The 16,804-nt window shown below is 46.2% G+C and overlaps 1 protein-coding gene across 1 annotated transcript in view; it reads left to right on the top strand.

The window, feature by feature from the left end:
• cux2b (cut-like homeobox 2b) overlaps window positions 1–16,804 on the top strand; it is an 84,967-nt gene extending 68,163 nt beyond the window's left edge. The window contains exons 5-22 of the mRNA XM_079361072.1: window positions 336–476; window positions 739–901; window positions 3,858–3,934; window positions 4,970–5,036; window positions 7,203–7,251; window positions 7,916–8,020; window positions 8,732–8,923; window positions 9,393–9,451; window positions 9,547–9,595; window positions 9,751–9,850; window positions 10,301–10,927; window positions 11,541–11,642; window positions 11,816–12,654; window positions 14,015–14,180; window positions 14,294–14,599; window positions 14,686–14,874; window positions 14,964–15,240; window positions 15,333–16,804. Of these exons, the coding sequence (XP_079217198.1) occupies window positions 336–476; window positions 739–901; window positions 3,858–3,934; window positions 4,970–5,036; window positions 7,203–7,251; window positions 7,916–8,020; window positions 8,732–8,923; window positions 9,393–9,451; window positions 9,547–9,595; window positions 9,751–9,850; window positions 10,301–10,927; window positions 11,541–11,642; window positions 11,816–12,654; window positions 14,015–14,180; window positions 14,294–14,599; window positions 14,686–14,874; window positions 14,964–15,240; window positions 15,333–16,122 (4,298 nt within the window). The 3' untranslated portion in view covers window positions 16,123–16,804. The remainder of the gene's footprint in view (window positions 1–335; window positions 477–738; window positions 902–3,857; window positions 3,935–4,969; window positions 5,037–7,202; window positions 7,252–7,915; window positions 8,021–8,731; window positions 8,924–9,392; window positions 9,452–9,546; window positions 9,596–9,750; window positions 9,851–10,300; window positions 10,928–11,540; window positions 11,643–11,815; window positions 12,655–14,014; window positions 14,181–14,293; window positions 14,600–14,685; window positions 14,875–14,963; window positions 15,241–15,332) is intronic.

Here is a 16,804-nt window from a genome sequence, read left to right as displayed (position 1 = left end):
TCTTTGTCATTCATCAGCACGTGAGAACACTCATTAGACATGATATCTGAACATGTGAAGGGTCGGAACAGCACTTGTGTCATTAGGGTCCAGCCTGTGAAATGTTCAAAGGCGTCTGAGTGGGGAAAGTCTCAGAGTCACTCTTTGGAAAGGAGTCTCAGTGGAATAGTGTTCCTCTGTTGAAACTGCGATGCAGAACTCTCTGTAATGTGCCGTACCGGCAGCACACTCAGTAAAACAGCTATTTTGCTTTTTTTGAAAACGAGCAGCGTATGGATGTCACATGAATATAAAGAGTTCTCTCTACCCAGACGTGTTTGTTTCTGTTCTCACAGATCCAGCTCCTGTGCTGGAGGCCTCACACACCCTGGAGGGACGGCTGCAGCAGCTTCAGAGTTCGGCCCCAGACAGCGAGACCCTGGTACGAGAGATTAGTGGGCACTGGAAGAAACACCTGGAGTGCCTAGAAAAGACAGGTGTGGCCAAACTCCTCGACATCCTGATCTCTCTTGAATAAGAATCCTGAAATGACGCTTCTGCTGTGCTGGTCTGAAAGTGCAACCAACTCGATAAAGACGTGAAACACAGTCCCCCTGATTTCAGTCTTTTAACAGGAAGTTCATAGCTGTATTTACCAGTGTTTATAATGTGTATAATGTGTCTGATGATGTTGGAGATCATGCCAGCCTTTTTCTTTCTGGAGGATTTATCATTTACAACTACCTGCCTTGTTTCCAGAGTCCTCAGAGGACGGTCCAGCAGGCTCAGGGGTAACAGACCAGACCCAAGAGTCGAGCCCTCCAGCCTCCCTGATGAGTCCCAACACCACACCGGCTTCTGGGGCCTCAGGCTCCCCAGGCTCACCGCAACAGAACTACCAGAACCGAGCTGATGGCCGAGGGTGAGAATCAGAGTTACAGTTGTTACAGATGTACTTTATTTTGAAAAAACCCCCAACGCTCCACTTTTTTTTTTTTTTTCAGTTACTCCTCCTCACCTTCAAGGCCTTACACTCCCTTGCACCCCCCAACCTATCTGACCTCCTTATCCCCCACCGGCCCTCTTGTGTCCTGCGATCATCCTCCCCCCTCACGCTGCCCCCATGACGTTTAAAAACCTTTGGGGACCGGGCTTTCTCCCGTACAGCTCCCCGTATTTGGAACTCCCTACCCCAGCCTATCCGTGACCTACCCTCCCTACCTGTTTGCCCAAGCCTACAACCTCCCCTACCCCTAACTCCTCTACCCCCTCCCCTCCCGGTGCTTTTCTGTAGTTTTCTCTGTTTCTCGTTCATTACTTGTTTATTTTATTTATTTTTTTCATCTTACTTTTGTTCTCTCTGTTAAGTGCTTTGAGCCTCTAAAAGCGCTATATAAATATAAAGTACTATTATTTATTATTATTATAATTTTAGATTTACAACCAAAGAGAGCATGCCTTCAAAGACTGTGACCGTTAGATGATCCAAACCTCCACATTATGTGATCTTGACATGTCAGTATATCAAGGTATGAAATTCACTGGTAATTATTCAAATAAGTTTATTTCAACAAAACAGTTACCAATAACAAATCAATTGTGAATATTGCCTTATTTATAAATGATTTAACTAATTTATTTCTGACAGCCTTTGGTCGAGGGGGACCCAGGCCGTCTCTCTGTACACACCTCTGCATCGTTAGCTCAGCGTCCATAGCAACAGTTAACTTCTTAAAATGAGCTGATTTAGCACTTTCTACTAGAGATGCACCCATCCCACTTTTTTGCAAATGTACTTCAAGTACTTACTTACATTTGGGTACTCACCGACACCAAGTACCATTATGAGTACTTATTAATGCCACTGAAATGGCAAGGTCATGACAGGCAGGCAGACAGACATACAGAAATAAACATAGGTACTTTCCCTGGGATCGAGTACAGGGGCAAACATGGTGTCTGTGATGTGATGACGGCTGGGAACCTCTAACTTTGGCTCCAAAACAACACACGCTTAGACAACTGACAAGATCTGGTGATCAAGAGCAATGAACTGGGTCAGAGCTTCTGTTATTTTTATAGCACGCGTGTTGACCATAGACTGTGTTGACTCGTGACATTTTCTCTCGTTTCTCCAGTGCTAGCTTCAGAGTTGGCTGTAGCTGTCTCACGCTGCTAGCTTTAACAAACTGTGAACTGAAATATCTCCACACCACTGAGGTCTCGCTTCTCACTGTCTACCTGCTCAACTTAATCGGGGCGCATGCCCGCCGTAAAGTGGTATCAGTGCCATTGTATCAGCGTAGTTTTACGACAATGAGTCCTGGTATCCGTATCGGATCATCCTTAGTTTCTACTCAAAACGTTCAGTTGATGGTTAAGTGAGACACGGGGAACAGGGCCCTGTTACTGCCCGAGTCCTCCTCTCTGCCCGAGTCTGCGTTACAGCCCAAGTCCTGTTACTGCTTGAGTCCTTGTTACTGCTCGAGTACAATATATACTGTATGTTAATAATACATCCATATGCATACAAGCAGGGATGTGTAGTTACATTGATGTTCATGAGATTGTAGGAAGACAGTTCAACATGTTTTATACATCTAAAATCGGACAGCCACAGAGAACAAATCAACAAAAACTAAACACAAAGCATGATATAAACACATTATAACTGTACTCAGGGGTGAGGTGCCAACATCAACACTAAAAAAAACAGTTATTAATTAATTTGAATTAAGTGAATTAAGATCAAGACAAACGTGCATATGAAACCATGTTTACAATCTTTGTGTTAATTTTTCCATCTGTAAACGAAGTGAGAAGGTCATTCTCTTCCAGATTAGACTCTTTCCATGGCTGATATTGACTCCTTCCTCTCTTGTTGTCATGGTGAACAGAACAGACTGACGTTTACTAAACGTCTCCCTGTGGCTTGATATGATTACAGTGAGTCTATGATCAGAGCAGCATCGCCTAGCAACGGTCTGTTCCACATGGCAACAGTGTTCTACCTAGGATTAGCAGACCGTTGCTATGGGTGAAGTAATTAATGTAACACTTGTGTTTAAAAGGACCAACACGTGAATGTCTTGCTTGTTTTAAAGTTAAGTTTAACTTTTAAAAATGGCGCCGGTGGTTCCTACGAAAATTCGCTCATGGGACTTTTGAATTGGATTTTGGATCATTGCAGAAAATAATCTCTGTGTCAAACACACGTTTCTGATGCGTAGCTGTTTTGTTCAGTGGGATAATCTTTACAGATGAACATCATTTATATGAAGTTTGAAGAGTTAATGCAGCCCAGAGAAGTAAAAAGCTAACGTTATGCGCTCGAGAACTACACCGCGGTCGGTTTGTAATGACGTCACGACCGTTATGCTTCATCGATCTAATCAGCGGATTTGACAAGCTAGCGAAACCGTAGCTTAATACGTTGTTTATTTACCTAATATTTACAAGAACACTGGAAAAACATGAGTAGAGGCTGTAAGGAGGATTAGGGAGAGAGTTCCCGGTGTGATGACGTTTAATGTTTGCGACAACCACTGTAGTTTCAGTTAGCTACTCGTTAGCAACCGCCGTTTAAAGTTTGCGTAAAAACTTTACAATTCACAAGTGGGGTCTTCGCTAACGTAGTTTATGTCGTCTAATAAAATGTCAACATCTCTTCAGCTTGTGTTAACCACAGACCTTATTTCAGGCGTCTAACCACAAACACATTCAAAATCCCCATTGACGCTTAGAGTTAGGAACCCATGGAGCGAACATGCTAACTCACTTCCTAGTTCTAGGACTCGAAACCAGCGCCATATAGTGAGACTATATGGTACTCAAAACTATACCAGTCTATAGTTTAATGTGGGGTTTCTTTTTTTCAGAGAGGAGGAGAGCGCCGGTGTAAATTCAGCCGACAGGCTGACAGAGGCTGAAGAGAAGATCAAGGTCCTGCATTCATGTAAGTTCATGAACGGTTCTTTTATTTAATTATCTATGTACCCTTACCAAAAGTCATTACAGCGTATTTTTAAAGGAGTAATATGTAACTCTGGCAGCTAGTGGTTAAAATCGGTAATGCAGTCTGAATTCAAACATTGCAGAAAACTGGCACCCCCTCCTTTCTAAACTGGATGCTCACACAGGTTACCATGTGGTGGACACTGTAGCTTCAGTGTTTAGCCAGCTCTGCATGTGGTGGCCACTGTAGCTTCAGTGTTTAGCCAGCTCTGCATGTGGTGGACACTGTAGCTTCAGTGTTTAGCCAGCTCTGCATGTGGTGGACACTGTAGCTTCAGTGTTTAGCCAGCTCTGCATGGGTCTGTAAAGCTTTCTGCGTTATAACCTCTCTCCATGTTTCATCTCCAACATTGATCCTAGTTTGAGCAGCTTTCTGCTGCTGGAGCTTATTAGAAACATGCAGAGGCTTTTTAGCTCGGGTACAATCACTTCTATCTGAAGCAGTTCCACTGCCCGCTTCCATCGCTGCAACACCTGTTGACCTGATAACTGCTCTCATATCTGGCAAACCCAGGGGCGTCCAAAACGGCCTTCAAAGCCCCGCCTCCAGAGCATTCAGGAGCAGAATCTAAAGTTAGAAGGAGGACATACTGGCTGCTGCATTGTTGTCAGAGAAGCTTCAACACAGCAGGTTTCCTTCATGATCACAGAGGGAGAGAGCGTCAGCAGCTCACTGATTGGACCTTTAATGCCTTATTTTTGGCATGTGTGACAGTAAAACATTGTTTTTTGTCATTTTTTCAACAATGAGCCTTCATTTATATTTTGTGAAATAAACGTTTGCCTCTAAAACATTTTATCAACAATGTTGATGATGTTCGGTGTGGAGCTGTAAGGTAAGAATTACTGTATATTTTTAAAGTTGATTTCTCAGTCTTCTTTTAGAAAGGATTCGGGGGGGGGGGGGCATACGGCACATCATATGAATATAATTCTTTATGTTAATATCGCATCTTTCCTGTCTGCCTCTCAACAGCTTTGAACACTGCACAGACAGAGCTGCTGGACCTGCGGTGTAAATACAACCAGGAGATTGCCAACAAGTAAGACTCCACCCTCTTTTGAACTTATTTAAGAGTTCCCCTTCTTTAGTCGTGTTGCTTACACGCCGCTGTCTTTGTGGCCTTCCTCACTGGTCCTCGTTGTGACGTGCAGAAGCTGCTCTTTATTATTTTACCTACATAAACTAATGTCCAGTGTGGAGCGGAGGAATGCCATTGCATAGGCTCAGAGTGAGAGTGACTCAGCCACTAATGCAGGTCGATGAGCGAGGTCTGTGTTTGCCTTCTCTGGCAGCTGGGCCTTGACAGCCCTCAAGAAGAATTGCTCCATTTAAAGATTGCTTCAGAAAACACTCTACCTTGTCCTGGTCTTTGAGCGCAATGTATCCACGGCACGCCTGAAATGAATCTGAGCCTGTATGAGGGATGTCGATAGACATTCAAAGTAAACACTCCTTTGTTTGGGTTGTGCTCCAGAGCACAGTCAGCCGCTGCTAATGGATTTCTCTCCCAGGCTTAATCCATGCCACAATTGAACTGATGTTTCCAGACCCACTGCCTTCCAGTTTGTTGGTCTGGACACATTTTCCGCTTTAGCCGTACCTTTCACGTGAAGTACAAGCACGAAAGACCATCTCTGTTATTGCTTTGTCGTACTGTCAGTGTGTTATCCTGTTCACATTCCTCTGGGCTTCCAGTTGAACCACTGACCCCAGATCTCCAGCTGCAGTTATCCCTCCATGACCCAGAGCCTGCGAACACCAGGACATCCTCTATTACTCTCACTGACTGTTTCCTCAGTGTTGATAAGAAAGACAATTTGTCTGCTTCAGCTGGAGTAGCTGAAGAAGGTAATCAATACAAAACATTTTCCGTACTGCACAAGTTCATTAAGCGTGGAGCTGACACCTGTTAGTGTTTGCTGTCAGCAGGGTGACATCTATCCTGGCCTTATTGATAGTACCAGGCCCCCTCTGAAACCAGCCCGGCACCACATGCACTGCTGATCATTCATGTTAATAATATGTGAAGCCCAAAACCGTCCCAATATAAAAGTTATTTGCCTCACTTTAGACATAACAGGAAGTGCTTTAAAACTTTGCATAACTCAATGATTCTATTGATCACAGCATATTTATCTACCTCTGCAGCCTGGTGGGACAATATAGTATTACTGGGTGCACTGTGCACACATCAGAAAATGAAGATTTGAAAAGGGTTTTCTCTTCGGTGAAAAAAGAAGTTCTGTGTCCCATAAACGTGATAAATCTATGAGCGAATTCAAATCAATCACGGCATCCTTGTTGCCTTTTGAAAATCAGGTCTCATGTGTGAAAAAAAACTAAGCATCAAACAAACTGCTGAGCTGGTGTTTAAATTAGACTCCTCTGATTGTTAGATGTATGGAGGCAAGTTTGAGTTCAGAGATAAGGAGTTGCAAATAAAGTGAATCCCTTCGCCACAGACTTAGTGCCGGACTACGACTACAAGGGACGAAAAAAAACATGTCATTAACGACATGAAGGAATGTTGTTTTAATTAAGATCTGACATTAATGCATACATTTTTTTTAAAATCACCATTAATCTAATGCTATTTTGTCCCTTTAGGCGCACCACAGATAGTCTTCCTCAGTGTCTCCCTGTAGTGACAGAAATGAAGGACTCTGTTCTGGGGAGCTCTGAGACTTCATCAGTTAAATGTGTGTGAAGTGTGTTGTTGTAAATCCACTCTGATCCTGTATTTGATCATGTCTATAAACCCCTCTATTTCAGCCCTGCTCAGAACAGGCTGTTTCTGTGTGTCTGTAGCTTTAAATATGTAAATGAGCTGTGTCTGACCACGCCCCCTCTCTGGAAGGGCTCGGGTGTACTCGCTGCTTTCTGGCTCCATGTCCTATTGTTTACGGTGAGAAGGCAGACTCAGAGGGCAGAACAAACACCTAGCTGTGGGAGTGTCACCCACCTGGGGGAGGGGCTACTGCCCTTTGTGATGTCATGAAGGGAACATCTCCAAACTGCCTGTTTGAGCACAGATTTTCTGAACAGTGGAGCAGGCAGAGAGACAGAGACTTCTGTCATAATTGGGGGGTTTGTGGACAGACCAGAGACATATTAGTGTTGCGAATAAGCAAACGTGTTTAAAACTGAAGTTGGTCTTTACGTTGGGTTCTATGGAAGAGCTAATCTGGTGGTTTTCTGTTTGCAGGGCAGAGGAGGTCAACGCCATCATGACAGATCTCGAGAAAGCAAACCAGGTGAGTTCTGTGTTCCTCTGCACTCCTCTGATGAGCTGCTCCTTCGTTAAGGTAATGATTCCTGTAATCAAGCCTCGACTTTAATTAGACACCCTCCGTCCTGTCCCCCCCACACCTTCCACTTCTACCTCACCTCCCCTGAGTGTGTGATTAGCGTGTGTAAACCTGAGCCCCCGTCGGTGGGCGCGCTATGGCAGCACGGCTCCACTCAGCAGAGAACAAGAGACTGCCGAGCCCTACCGATGTGCGAGCACTGAATGTGGGGGTCTTAGTTATCTCACTGCCTTGATTGCTTCCTATCCCGGTGATTCCTCTTTTCTTGTGCTCCTTTCTTCTCTCCTCTGCTTTCCTCTCTCCTGCTCTTTTTCTTATATCACTCTGCTGCTCTCTTGCAGCAGCTCCTGGATAAATGTTCTGAAAATGAATCATTAATTAGCAGGCCGGGTGTGACAGAGCAGGTAAACAGTTTGGGGAATAAAATGGGCTGATTTAACAGCCCCCTCAGCAGAATAATGCGGAGGCTGCACTCGCTCGCATGGGCCCCTTCTCAGGTTTTCACTTGGCTGTAATATTTCAGAGCAACTATGATTTATGTATATGCTCTCACCTTGATCATCTCATTAGCCGATTGATTGTAATGTTGTTATACCATGTGTGTGCGCAGAGAGCCGAGATAGCCCAGAGGGAAGTGGAGCGGCTAAAGGAGCAGTTAGCCGGTGGCCAGAGTCCCAACACGGGGAAATGCCGTCCAGCTGAGGGCGCTAGCAGGGTGAGAATAATGTGACATGGTTTCAGATGTGTGGCCACGTCAGACATTTTCTTGGATGGTTTCTGTTTCAAAATGTGATGACCTGGTTAAAGTAACCTGCCATGAAGTGTGTTAACTTTCTTATACTGAGCAGCCATGCATCTGTCTTTACTGCTAAAAAAAGATCAAACTTTCTCTGAAGCTTGATTTGACCTTTTATGGATCACTGCAGATACTAAAATATTAGCATGTGAATTCTCTGAAAGTATCTCATCACTCTTAATATTAGGGGCAGCTGTGTGTCTCTCAGCCTGAAGGTTGGGTGTTCGATCCCCAGCTGCTGCTGTCTAGAAAAGCGCTATATAAGCACAGGTCCATTTACCATAAGCGTTAGGATGCCTGAGCTCCTGCAACCACATGTCCGATGTTTCCTTGGACAAGAGACTTACCCCTCGCTGCTTAGTCTGTGGGGTGGAAATGTCTATAAATGCATCAGTTGCTTGTGATGGTTTCTTTACTGAGCAGCCTCTACCACCAGTGTGTGGATGTGTAGGTGTGACCTGCGGAGTGAAAGTGCTATGAATTGTCAGAATATAATATACAAGCTCAAGTCCAATCCCCGTAGATGGATGGATACATATCAACCAGACTTTTGGCTCCTTCAGAGTGTTAACTGCAGAAACACATGAGAGGGATTTGAACATGTTCTTCCTTCCTCCCTCGTCTTCCCAGGAGAGCGGCGAGAAGGGTGAGTTGTTACCCTCCAAGTTGGAAACGGCATTGCTGGCTAAAGACCGCGAAATCCTCCGTCTGCTTGAAAACATTCAGCGGCTGCAGTTCACACTACAGGAAGTTCAAGAGACCTCAGCCAATCAGATTCTAGAGCTGGAACGTCAGCTGGCATATAAAACTGAAGCTATTGAGGTGAGTGGCTGGTACATAAAAGAAATCCTCCTGAGACAGGGTTGTGTATAATGCCCCTCTTGAAAGCTCATTGGCTACCCCAAAATCCTTGACTATGATTGGCTATTTGCCCTGTCAGAGCTCATTGTTTCAGTGTGCAGATGTTTGTTTTAAATGACTTTGGACGTCCATATTTGTTTTGAGTCCTTGAAGAATGAAACCAAGAAGATGTTTCTGTTTCTGTTATCTTTTGATACCTAACAGTTGACGTGAACGATGCAGACAGAAGAGTGAAATAAATGCTGACCGATCATATGTGCATGTACAAACTTCAGGCCACCCCTGCACAAATCACTGCCCCCCCCCCCCCCCCCTCCCTCCGCCCCCAGTCCAAAAAGTCTGGACCCAGCCCTGTCTTCAGAGATCCTCATTAGTCATAATAGTCTTATTCAGATGAGGTAAACATGCTGCGCTCTCTTCTGCTCCCCAGAGATTAGAAACAAAGCTGCAATCCCAGATGGACTATGAAGAGATTAAAACTGAACTCAGGTGATTTTTTTTATTATTCTGATCTAAATGTGCGGTTTACTTAAATACAACTCAAATCCTAAAATGTAACTTACCTGTGTTGTTTCTGTATGCAGCATCCTGAAGGTAATGAAGCAGGCTTCAGCCAATGGCAGCTCCTCCCAGGTATTTATACTCCTGCGCCATCTTCTGAAACTCAAACTACACATGTGGTTCCTGTATCAGGCTAAAAAAAACCTCTGCACCTGTAACTGATTTAAATGAAAATCAACAGCGTAATGTGTGTGTATGTGTGTGTGTGTGTGTGTGTGTGTTCAAAGGATTCTGCAAAGGCTGCAGAGGCTCTTCTGCTGGATAAAGACGCCTTCCTGCCGTCTCACAAATACCTGGTGGACAAATCGCACCTTTTGCACAGCATCGGTGAGTTCAGTAGTTTTAAGGTCTTCTGAAAACTCTGATTCATAGTCGAGGACTCGGAGCTCATCGGTCAGGCATGAAGGTAGCCTTGAAGGTGGGCAAATGAGTTCATTCAAGAGATTTCAGACATCAGCCCTTCAATAAACGATTGGTTTGATTATTTAATGGATCAATAATTTGATCAATAAGTCGATCAAGCCATAAACCAATCAATCTAAACATCCAACAAATCGATCCTCCAACAAATCAATCATCCAGCAAATCGATCATCCAGCAAATCAATCATCCAACAAATCAATCATCCAGCAAATCGATCATCCAACAAATCGATCATCCAACAAATCAATCATCCAGCAAATCGATCATCCAACAAATCGATCATCCTACAAATCCATTATTCAACAAATTGATCGATACGCTCCCCGTCAGTGAGAATGTATTTTCTTCCATCAGATGATGACAAGTCTGAGGAGGCAGGTCGGGAGCGAGGCCGGCCACCAGGCTCCCATTCGTCCTCGTCTCAGGCAGATGGCCGTGCCTCTCCCAGCCCCGGCCCGACTCTGGATGGCTCCTGCTCCAACCACGATCTGCCCCGGCCCTTCTCCGTGTCCCCGTGCTCCGGGGAGCGGCTTTCAGGAGACCACGTCCTTCACAAGCAGCTGCTCTCACCACATTTTAAAAAGGAAGGCTTCATGGCCTTCCCCACTGCCCTCTATGCAGCCAAAGTTGCCCTCATGTCAGCCACCCAAGGGTCTGTGGGCACGTGCAGCATCGACGCCGGCTTGCCAAGTGACCAGTCAGAGAGCGGCAGCTCAACGGCGGGAGACGAGGACCAGCTCGACACTGCAGAGATCGCTTTCCAGGTGAAAGAGCAGCTGCTGAAGCATAACATTGGCCAGCGTGTGTTTGGCCACTACGTGCTGGGCCTCTCTCAGGGCTCCGTCAGCGAGATCCTGGCCAGACCCAAACCCTGGAGGAAGCTGACTGTGAAAGGCAAAGAGCCCTTTAATAAGATGAAACAGTTCCTCTCTGATGAGCAGAATATCTTGGCTCTGAGGACCATCCAGGTCCGCCAGAGAGGTGAGTGGATTCAGACACTTTAAACAAACACTAGAACATTTCAGGTGCTGCTGTGTCTCCTTGGTTTACAATCACTGCATAGTTAAAAAAAAAAAAAGAAGATGCATACCTGTGACCTCATTTCTCAGACTGCAGTTATTAACAGAACAGAGTTCAGCATCTTCAGCCCTTTCTCTTTGAAAATGGAAGATTTAGATGTACAGTTTAAAGGGGGGTTCGATTTGCCCAATCAGGAGCGAGGGTGTTTGAAAAAGCGTGTTAAGGGATTCGGGTGTACCGATCACTGTGATCATGCCGTCCTGTTTTGGTGGCTTTACTTCGGGACCTGTGTACATTTTAAACCTTCTAATCTACTTGGACCCCATCCTTGACTTCTTCGCGGCTTCCTTTGCGATGTTTGTAGTGTTACTTTTAAACTTTGTTTTCTCCCCAGATTCACAGCTTTTGAAAGTTGAGCTTCCCGTATACTGCAACCTCAGACAGCACGCGCTCAAAGGCAGCCATTGATCTACCAGTCAAAAGCAAAGCCTTGGAACTGCTCTCTGATCAACCATCCCACTCACTCCCTCCTCTCTGCTCTCTCTCTATCTCTCTCTGTTACCCTCTGTGGCAGGGAGCATCACTCCGCGCATCCGAACTCCTGAAACTGGGTCAGACGACGCCATTAGGAATATCCTTGAGCAGGCCAAGAAGGAGATCCAGTCCCAGAAGGGAGGTAAGGATGGATCAGCGAGTCATATCTAAAAGCCTTTTTGATAGATGTTCTTTGAATTCAATTTGAAATGTTGATAACTGCTTTTATTTCAATTTTGATCCGTTATTTTGCTTCTAAATGGGAAAGTGTTGTTTTTTTTTTACTGCATCTTTCTGTGGGTCTTTCTTGTTTAGGGGATGTCAAGTCGTCTCTGAACAGCTCGTCAGGCAGAAGCAGTAACGGAGCAGGCAGCAGCTCTGACGATACCATAAAGAGCATCCTCGAACAGGCCAGGAGGGAGATGGAGGCCCAACATCATGCCCTGATGGAGATGGAGGCCTGCGGGAGGCCTTCCACTGCCAACTCAGGAGCTCAGGTAGAGCATCTGGGCACCCCTGAGCGTTCTCGAGGCCTGCCTTTACCCATCTCCATCAAACAGGAGGAAGGAGGCTGCGTCACCGTCTGCATGGCCAACCCCATCAGCAGCCCCCAGACACCCCTAAGTGTCCTGTCCCCAGCCGCCTTCGTCCAGAACATCATACGCAAAGTCAAATCTGAGATCGGTGAAGCGGGCACTTACTTTGACCAGCACTGGTCTCAGGAGCGAGGCTCGATGGTGCACGGCATTGTAGGCAGCTTAAGGCCCTTTAATTCGGTCTCTCCCTCCTTGTCTTCCTCCTCTTCTGGGCCCTCTGCCTTGCCCCGGCCCTGGCCGCGCCTGGAGAACGGTGAATGTCTCCCCAACAGTGAGGAGGCCTCGGCAGCGGACGACGAGCTGGGGCTGGGCCGACCCGTCGAGGTGAAAGTGGAGTCAGACACGTCCGTGAGCGGGGAGTCTCCTGGCCCTGGTTCTGGACGGCTTTCATACTATCCAGCGTACATCCCCCGTGCCCTTAAACCCACTGTGCCACCACTGACTCCAGAGCAGTATGAGATGTACATGTACAGAGAGGTGGACACCATCGAGCTGACCCGGCAGGTGAAGGAGAAGCTGGCCAAGAATGGCATCTGTCAAAGGATCTTTGGGGAAAAGGTCAGATGTTGCTCTGTTTTACTGATAACACACACACGCTGTACATGTACATTTATTACTCTGAAGTTTCACATCCTCAGACAACATGTATCATTGACATGTGTGACATGACTAGACAAACTCTCTGCTCCTCCCTCTGATGTGAGGGCGCTGCAGTAGAAGCCTTATTTTCCTTCTCTAACTGTGAAACCTTCAAAACATCAGCTGTCGTCTTACTTTCCCGCTCTAATGAGACACTTGCTCCAAGCCGGACCCGTGTCCCCGTGTCCCTGTGTCCTCCATATTAAATGCTCTGACTGGGGTTGCCAGGTCTGTGACAAAACAAGCACAATGGCAGAAATCAAAAGAAGCCGAGGAAGCATCTGTCAAGAGTGTGTGTCTGTGTGTGTGTGTGTATGTGTGTGTGTGTCGGTATCTGTGTTTGTTTGTGTGTGTGTGTGTATGAGTCGGTGTGTGTGTGTGTGAGTTGGTGTGTGTGTATGTGAGTGTGTGTCGGTATCTGTGTTTGTTTGTGTGTGTGTGTATGAGTCGGTGTGTGTGTGTGTGAGTTGGTGTGTGTGTGTGTCTCGGTGTGTGTGTGTGTGTGTGTGTGTGTCTGTGCGCGCTTGGCTGTGGGACGTATTCCATGTGTACCTGTTTGAGGATTTGGTTCGATTTTTGGCATTAAAAAAGCAGTTAATTTATTTGATTGATATTTTTTATTAATTTACATCAAAAATGTAGAAAAAAAAAAAAAAGTCCATTCAACAAAAAACGACCTAACAGCACCTAAAGAGTCGCCCAATTCTCCGTGAAAACATCAAACCTGGCAACCCTGGTGGCTGTTAGCGTCTTTCCAGGCTGAATAATTAGTAGATAATGGGTGTGAAGGTGTTAATTTATAATTAAGATTTATTTCTTGAATGAAAAAAGATCTCTTTAAAAAAGTCAAGTACATGTCATTAAAAATACAAATTAATCCCAGCAACAACTTTGATTGAGGTTCCATCATGTGCTGACATGTTCGGACTGTCCTTGAGCTGAGTTCTGTCAGCGAGTTTTAAATAAACCTAACTTGAGGTGAAGTCGACTTCTGAAAAAGCTGAATAAACAGTAATCCTTTATTTTTCATCCCACGGATTATGTCCCCTCAGATTGTAGTAAACACATTCATGATTATCCTCGGATGCAACGTGATGCACATGGAGTCTGATAACGAGCTGCAGAAGCATCACATTTACATTTGTGATGTTTTGCTGCCCTCTAGTGGTGGTTAGCTGGAATTGGTCACTCCAGCCATATCTATGCAAACAGACACATGCTTGTGTGTTAGAGAGTGCAGGGGCTGTCACATGTTATTAACCTGTGTCTTACTGCACAGGTGCTCGGGCTTTCTCAGGGCAGCGTGAGCGACATGCTGTCTCGACCCAAACCATGGAGCAAGCTGACCCAGAAAGGCAGGGAGCCCTTCATCCGCATGCAGCTGTGGTTACTGGACCAGCTCGGCCAGAGTCTCAGTCAGCCCCCGAACCAGGTCCACGCTCAGGGTGAGACTGCAAACAACACACATAGTGACATTTTCTACATTCTAATCACAGTTTGTCTCTGCCCACATGTAAACACATGGTTTAATGATTATCTGATGCCTCCTCCCTTTCAGAAAAAAGCCCAGTGACGGCCCAGTCCTCACCCTCCCCACCTCCGAGCCCAGCCGAAAGCCACCCAAGTCCACTGGTTGAGCCCGTCAGCCTGTCCCTGGAGAGCAGCAAGGAGAACCAGCAGCCTGAGAGCCTCAGCCTGGGGTTACCTCCCCACCCAGAAGGAGGGAAATCCACGACCAGCCTCATGTCTCTGCATCAGCCCACAAACCCTCTGGGTATCCAGGAGCTGGTGGCCATGTCTTCAGAGCTGGACACATATGCCATCACCAAGAAGGTCAAGGAGGTGCTAACAGACAACAACCTAGGTGGGTTTGAGATCCTTCTTTGGGGTTATTGTTTCAGAAACACAGACAACACGAGCCCTTCATCACTGTGTGTTTGTGTCCTGCAGGCCAGCGTCTTTTCGGGGAGACCATCCTGGGTTTGACCCAAGGCTCCGTGTCCGACCTGCTCTCAAGGCCCAAACCTTGGCACAAACTCAGCCTTAAAGGCAGGGAGCCATTTGTTCGCATGCAGCTGTGGCTCAATGATCCTCATAATGTGGACAAGCTGAGGGCCATGAAAAAGATGGAGAAGAAAGGTGAGGCCATCAAAACCCATCAGATCTCCTTCCTTGAGAATATGTGTGTGCCGTCACCTTATGCTGGATCTCACTCTTATTTTTCCAAGCCTATCTGAAGAGGCGCTACGGGCTGCTGAGCACCGGCTCGGATAGCGACTCACCCAGCAACCGCTCAGAGTGCGTGAGTCCGGCCTTAGGCATGCTGGACTTGTGTCCCTACAGCCAGGTGAAGAAGCCTCGTGTGGTGCTGGGAGCTGAGGAGAAAGAAGCCCTGAGAAAGGCCTACCTCATGGAGCCCTACCCCTCCCAGAACACCATTGAGATATTAGCATCCCAGCTCAAACTCAAAACCAACACTGTCATCAACTGGTTCCACAACTACAGGCCAGTACAGCGCACATCTCTAACCTTTGCTCTTCTTTATTCCTCTAGGCTTGACCCTTGAAGTGATTTTCTAACTGAAGTGTTGTGTGCAGGTCCAGGATGCGACGGGAGGTGCTGATGGAGGGTCTGCCAGACAACGACACAGATGCTGAGCACCACAGCTACTCCCCGTCTATGACACGGAGCCCCAACTCTGATGGAGAGGAACGGAGGCCGCAGCATCCCTCAGGACACATCCACTTCAGCCTTCCTCTTAACGCCAACACTCCCCAGCCACATGTTAAACTGGAGGTGGCAGACAGGGAGGAGGAAGGGGAGGAGGCGAGGGAGGGCTCTGTAAAACAATCACGAGTTCAGTGTTTTTCCACGTCTTCACAGTTCCCCCAATTGAAAAGTGAGCATGAGGACAGTTTGGCTGTCCAAAACCTGAGGCCGGAGGAGGGGATGAGTGGCCAGACTAACGGGCTCTACCATGTGGCAGTCTCCATAGACGGTCCGCAGAAATCCAACCAGTCCAGGCATGACGGGGAAGACACCAGGAAGTCACCTGTTGACCCGGTCAGTTTCAAGGCTTCATCCGAGCCCTGTCGCAGCAGCCTGGAGGTTTCCCTCAACTCGCCCTCTGCTGCGTCCTCACCCGGCCTCATGATGTCAGTCTCCCCTGTCCCCTCCTCTTCTGCTCCCATCTCCCCCACTTTGCCCAACCGGCCATCAACGAGCACCAATCATAGCCTGGACCCAAATCCGCTTCCTGCTTTCCAAAGCCCGAAACTCAACAGAAGCTCTCAGAGACGCAATGAGAAAATGGCGAACCTCAATAACATCATCCACAGGCTTGAGAGGGCAGCCAATCGTGAAGAAACTCTGGAGTGGGAGTTTTAAGTCCCCCTTTTACTTGTATCTAGTCACGGCACACAGAAGAATCTCAAAAGGAAGCTTCCTGAAGACTTGGATCAGAGCCTGGCTTTTGAAGGCCTGACCTCTAAGAGAGCAGAGTCGTGGGAGATGGAAATGCAGAGCTAAACATGGGAAGAACTCCCTACAAGAACTAAGAGTAGAAAAAAGTTTATTAAAAAAAACAAAAAACTCCTAATCGATTTTTCTTTTGATAACGCATACTACTTTTAAATATAAAAATGTGTGGCAGCACTAGCTGTCGTTTTACCTTTTGGACTTGACGTAAGACTTTTGCAGCTATGGTGTCATCAAATGTACACTACAGTTCTGTAGATTGCCACTGGGTGAGATTATAAAAAGACCCCTGTCTTAAGCCATTAAAAGCACTATAACTATTTGAAAAGAGACATTGACCAAATTTGCTACTTTTTGAATAGCATTTTTTCAGATTTTGTCTGTAAGACTGGACAGTTGAAGTTGAGTAACATGAAATCCTATTACTGACTGAGGGATAGTCCTTTAAGACTCTAAATATTTAACATCTCGTCTGTACTTAGTTTCTTGGTGATATGTTTTGAAATATTTGTAACTCACACGTATAAAATGTGGTTGTACATGTTGTAGAAATGTCTGCAATAGCCTTCTCTAAACCTGATGTAGCATGGTA

Source organism: Symphodus melops (assembly GCF_947650265.1).
Source record: "Symphodus melops genome assembly, chromosome: 1".
Classification (NCBI taxonomy): domain Eukaryota; kingdom Metazoa; phylum Chordata; class Actinopteri; order Labriformes; family Labridae; genus Symphodus; species Symphodus melops.
Note: the sequence above shows the minus strand (reverse complement) of the source record. Positions and strands in the feature narration are given on the sequence as shown.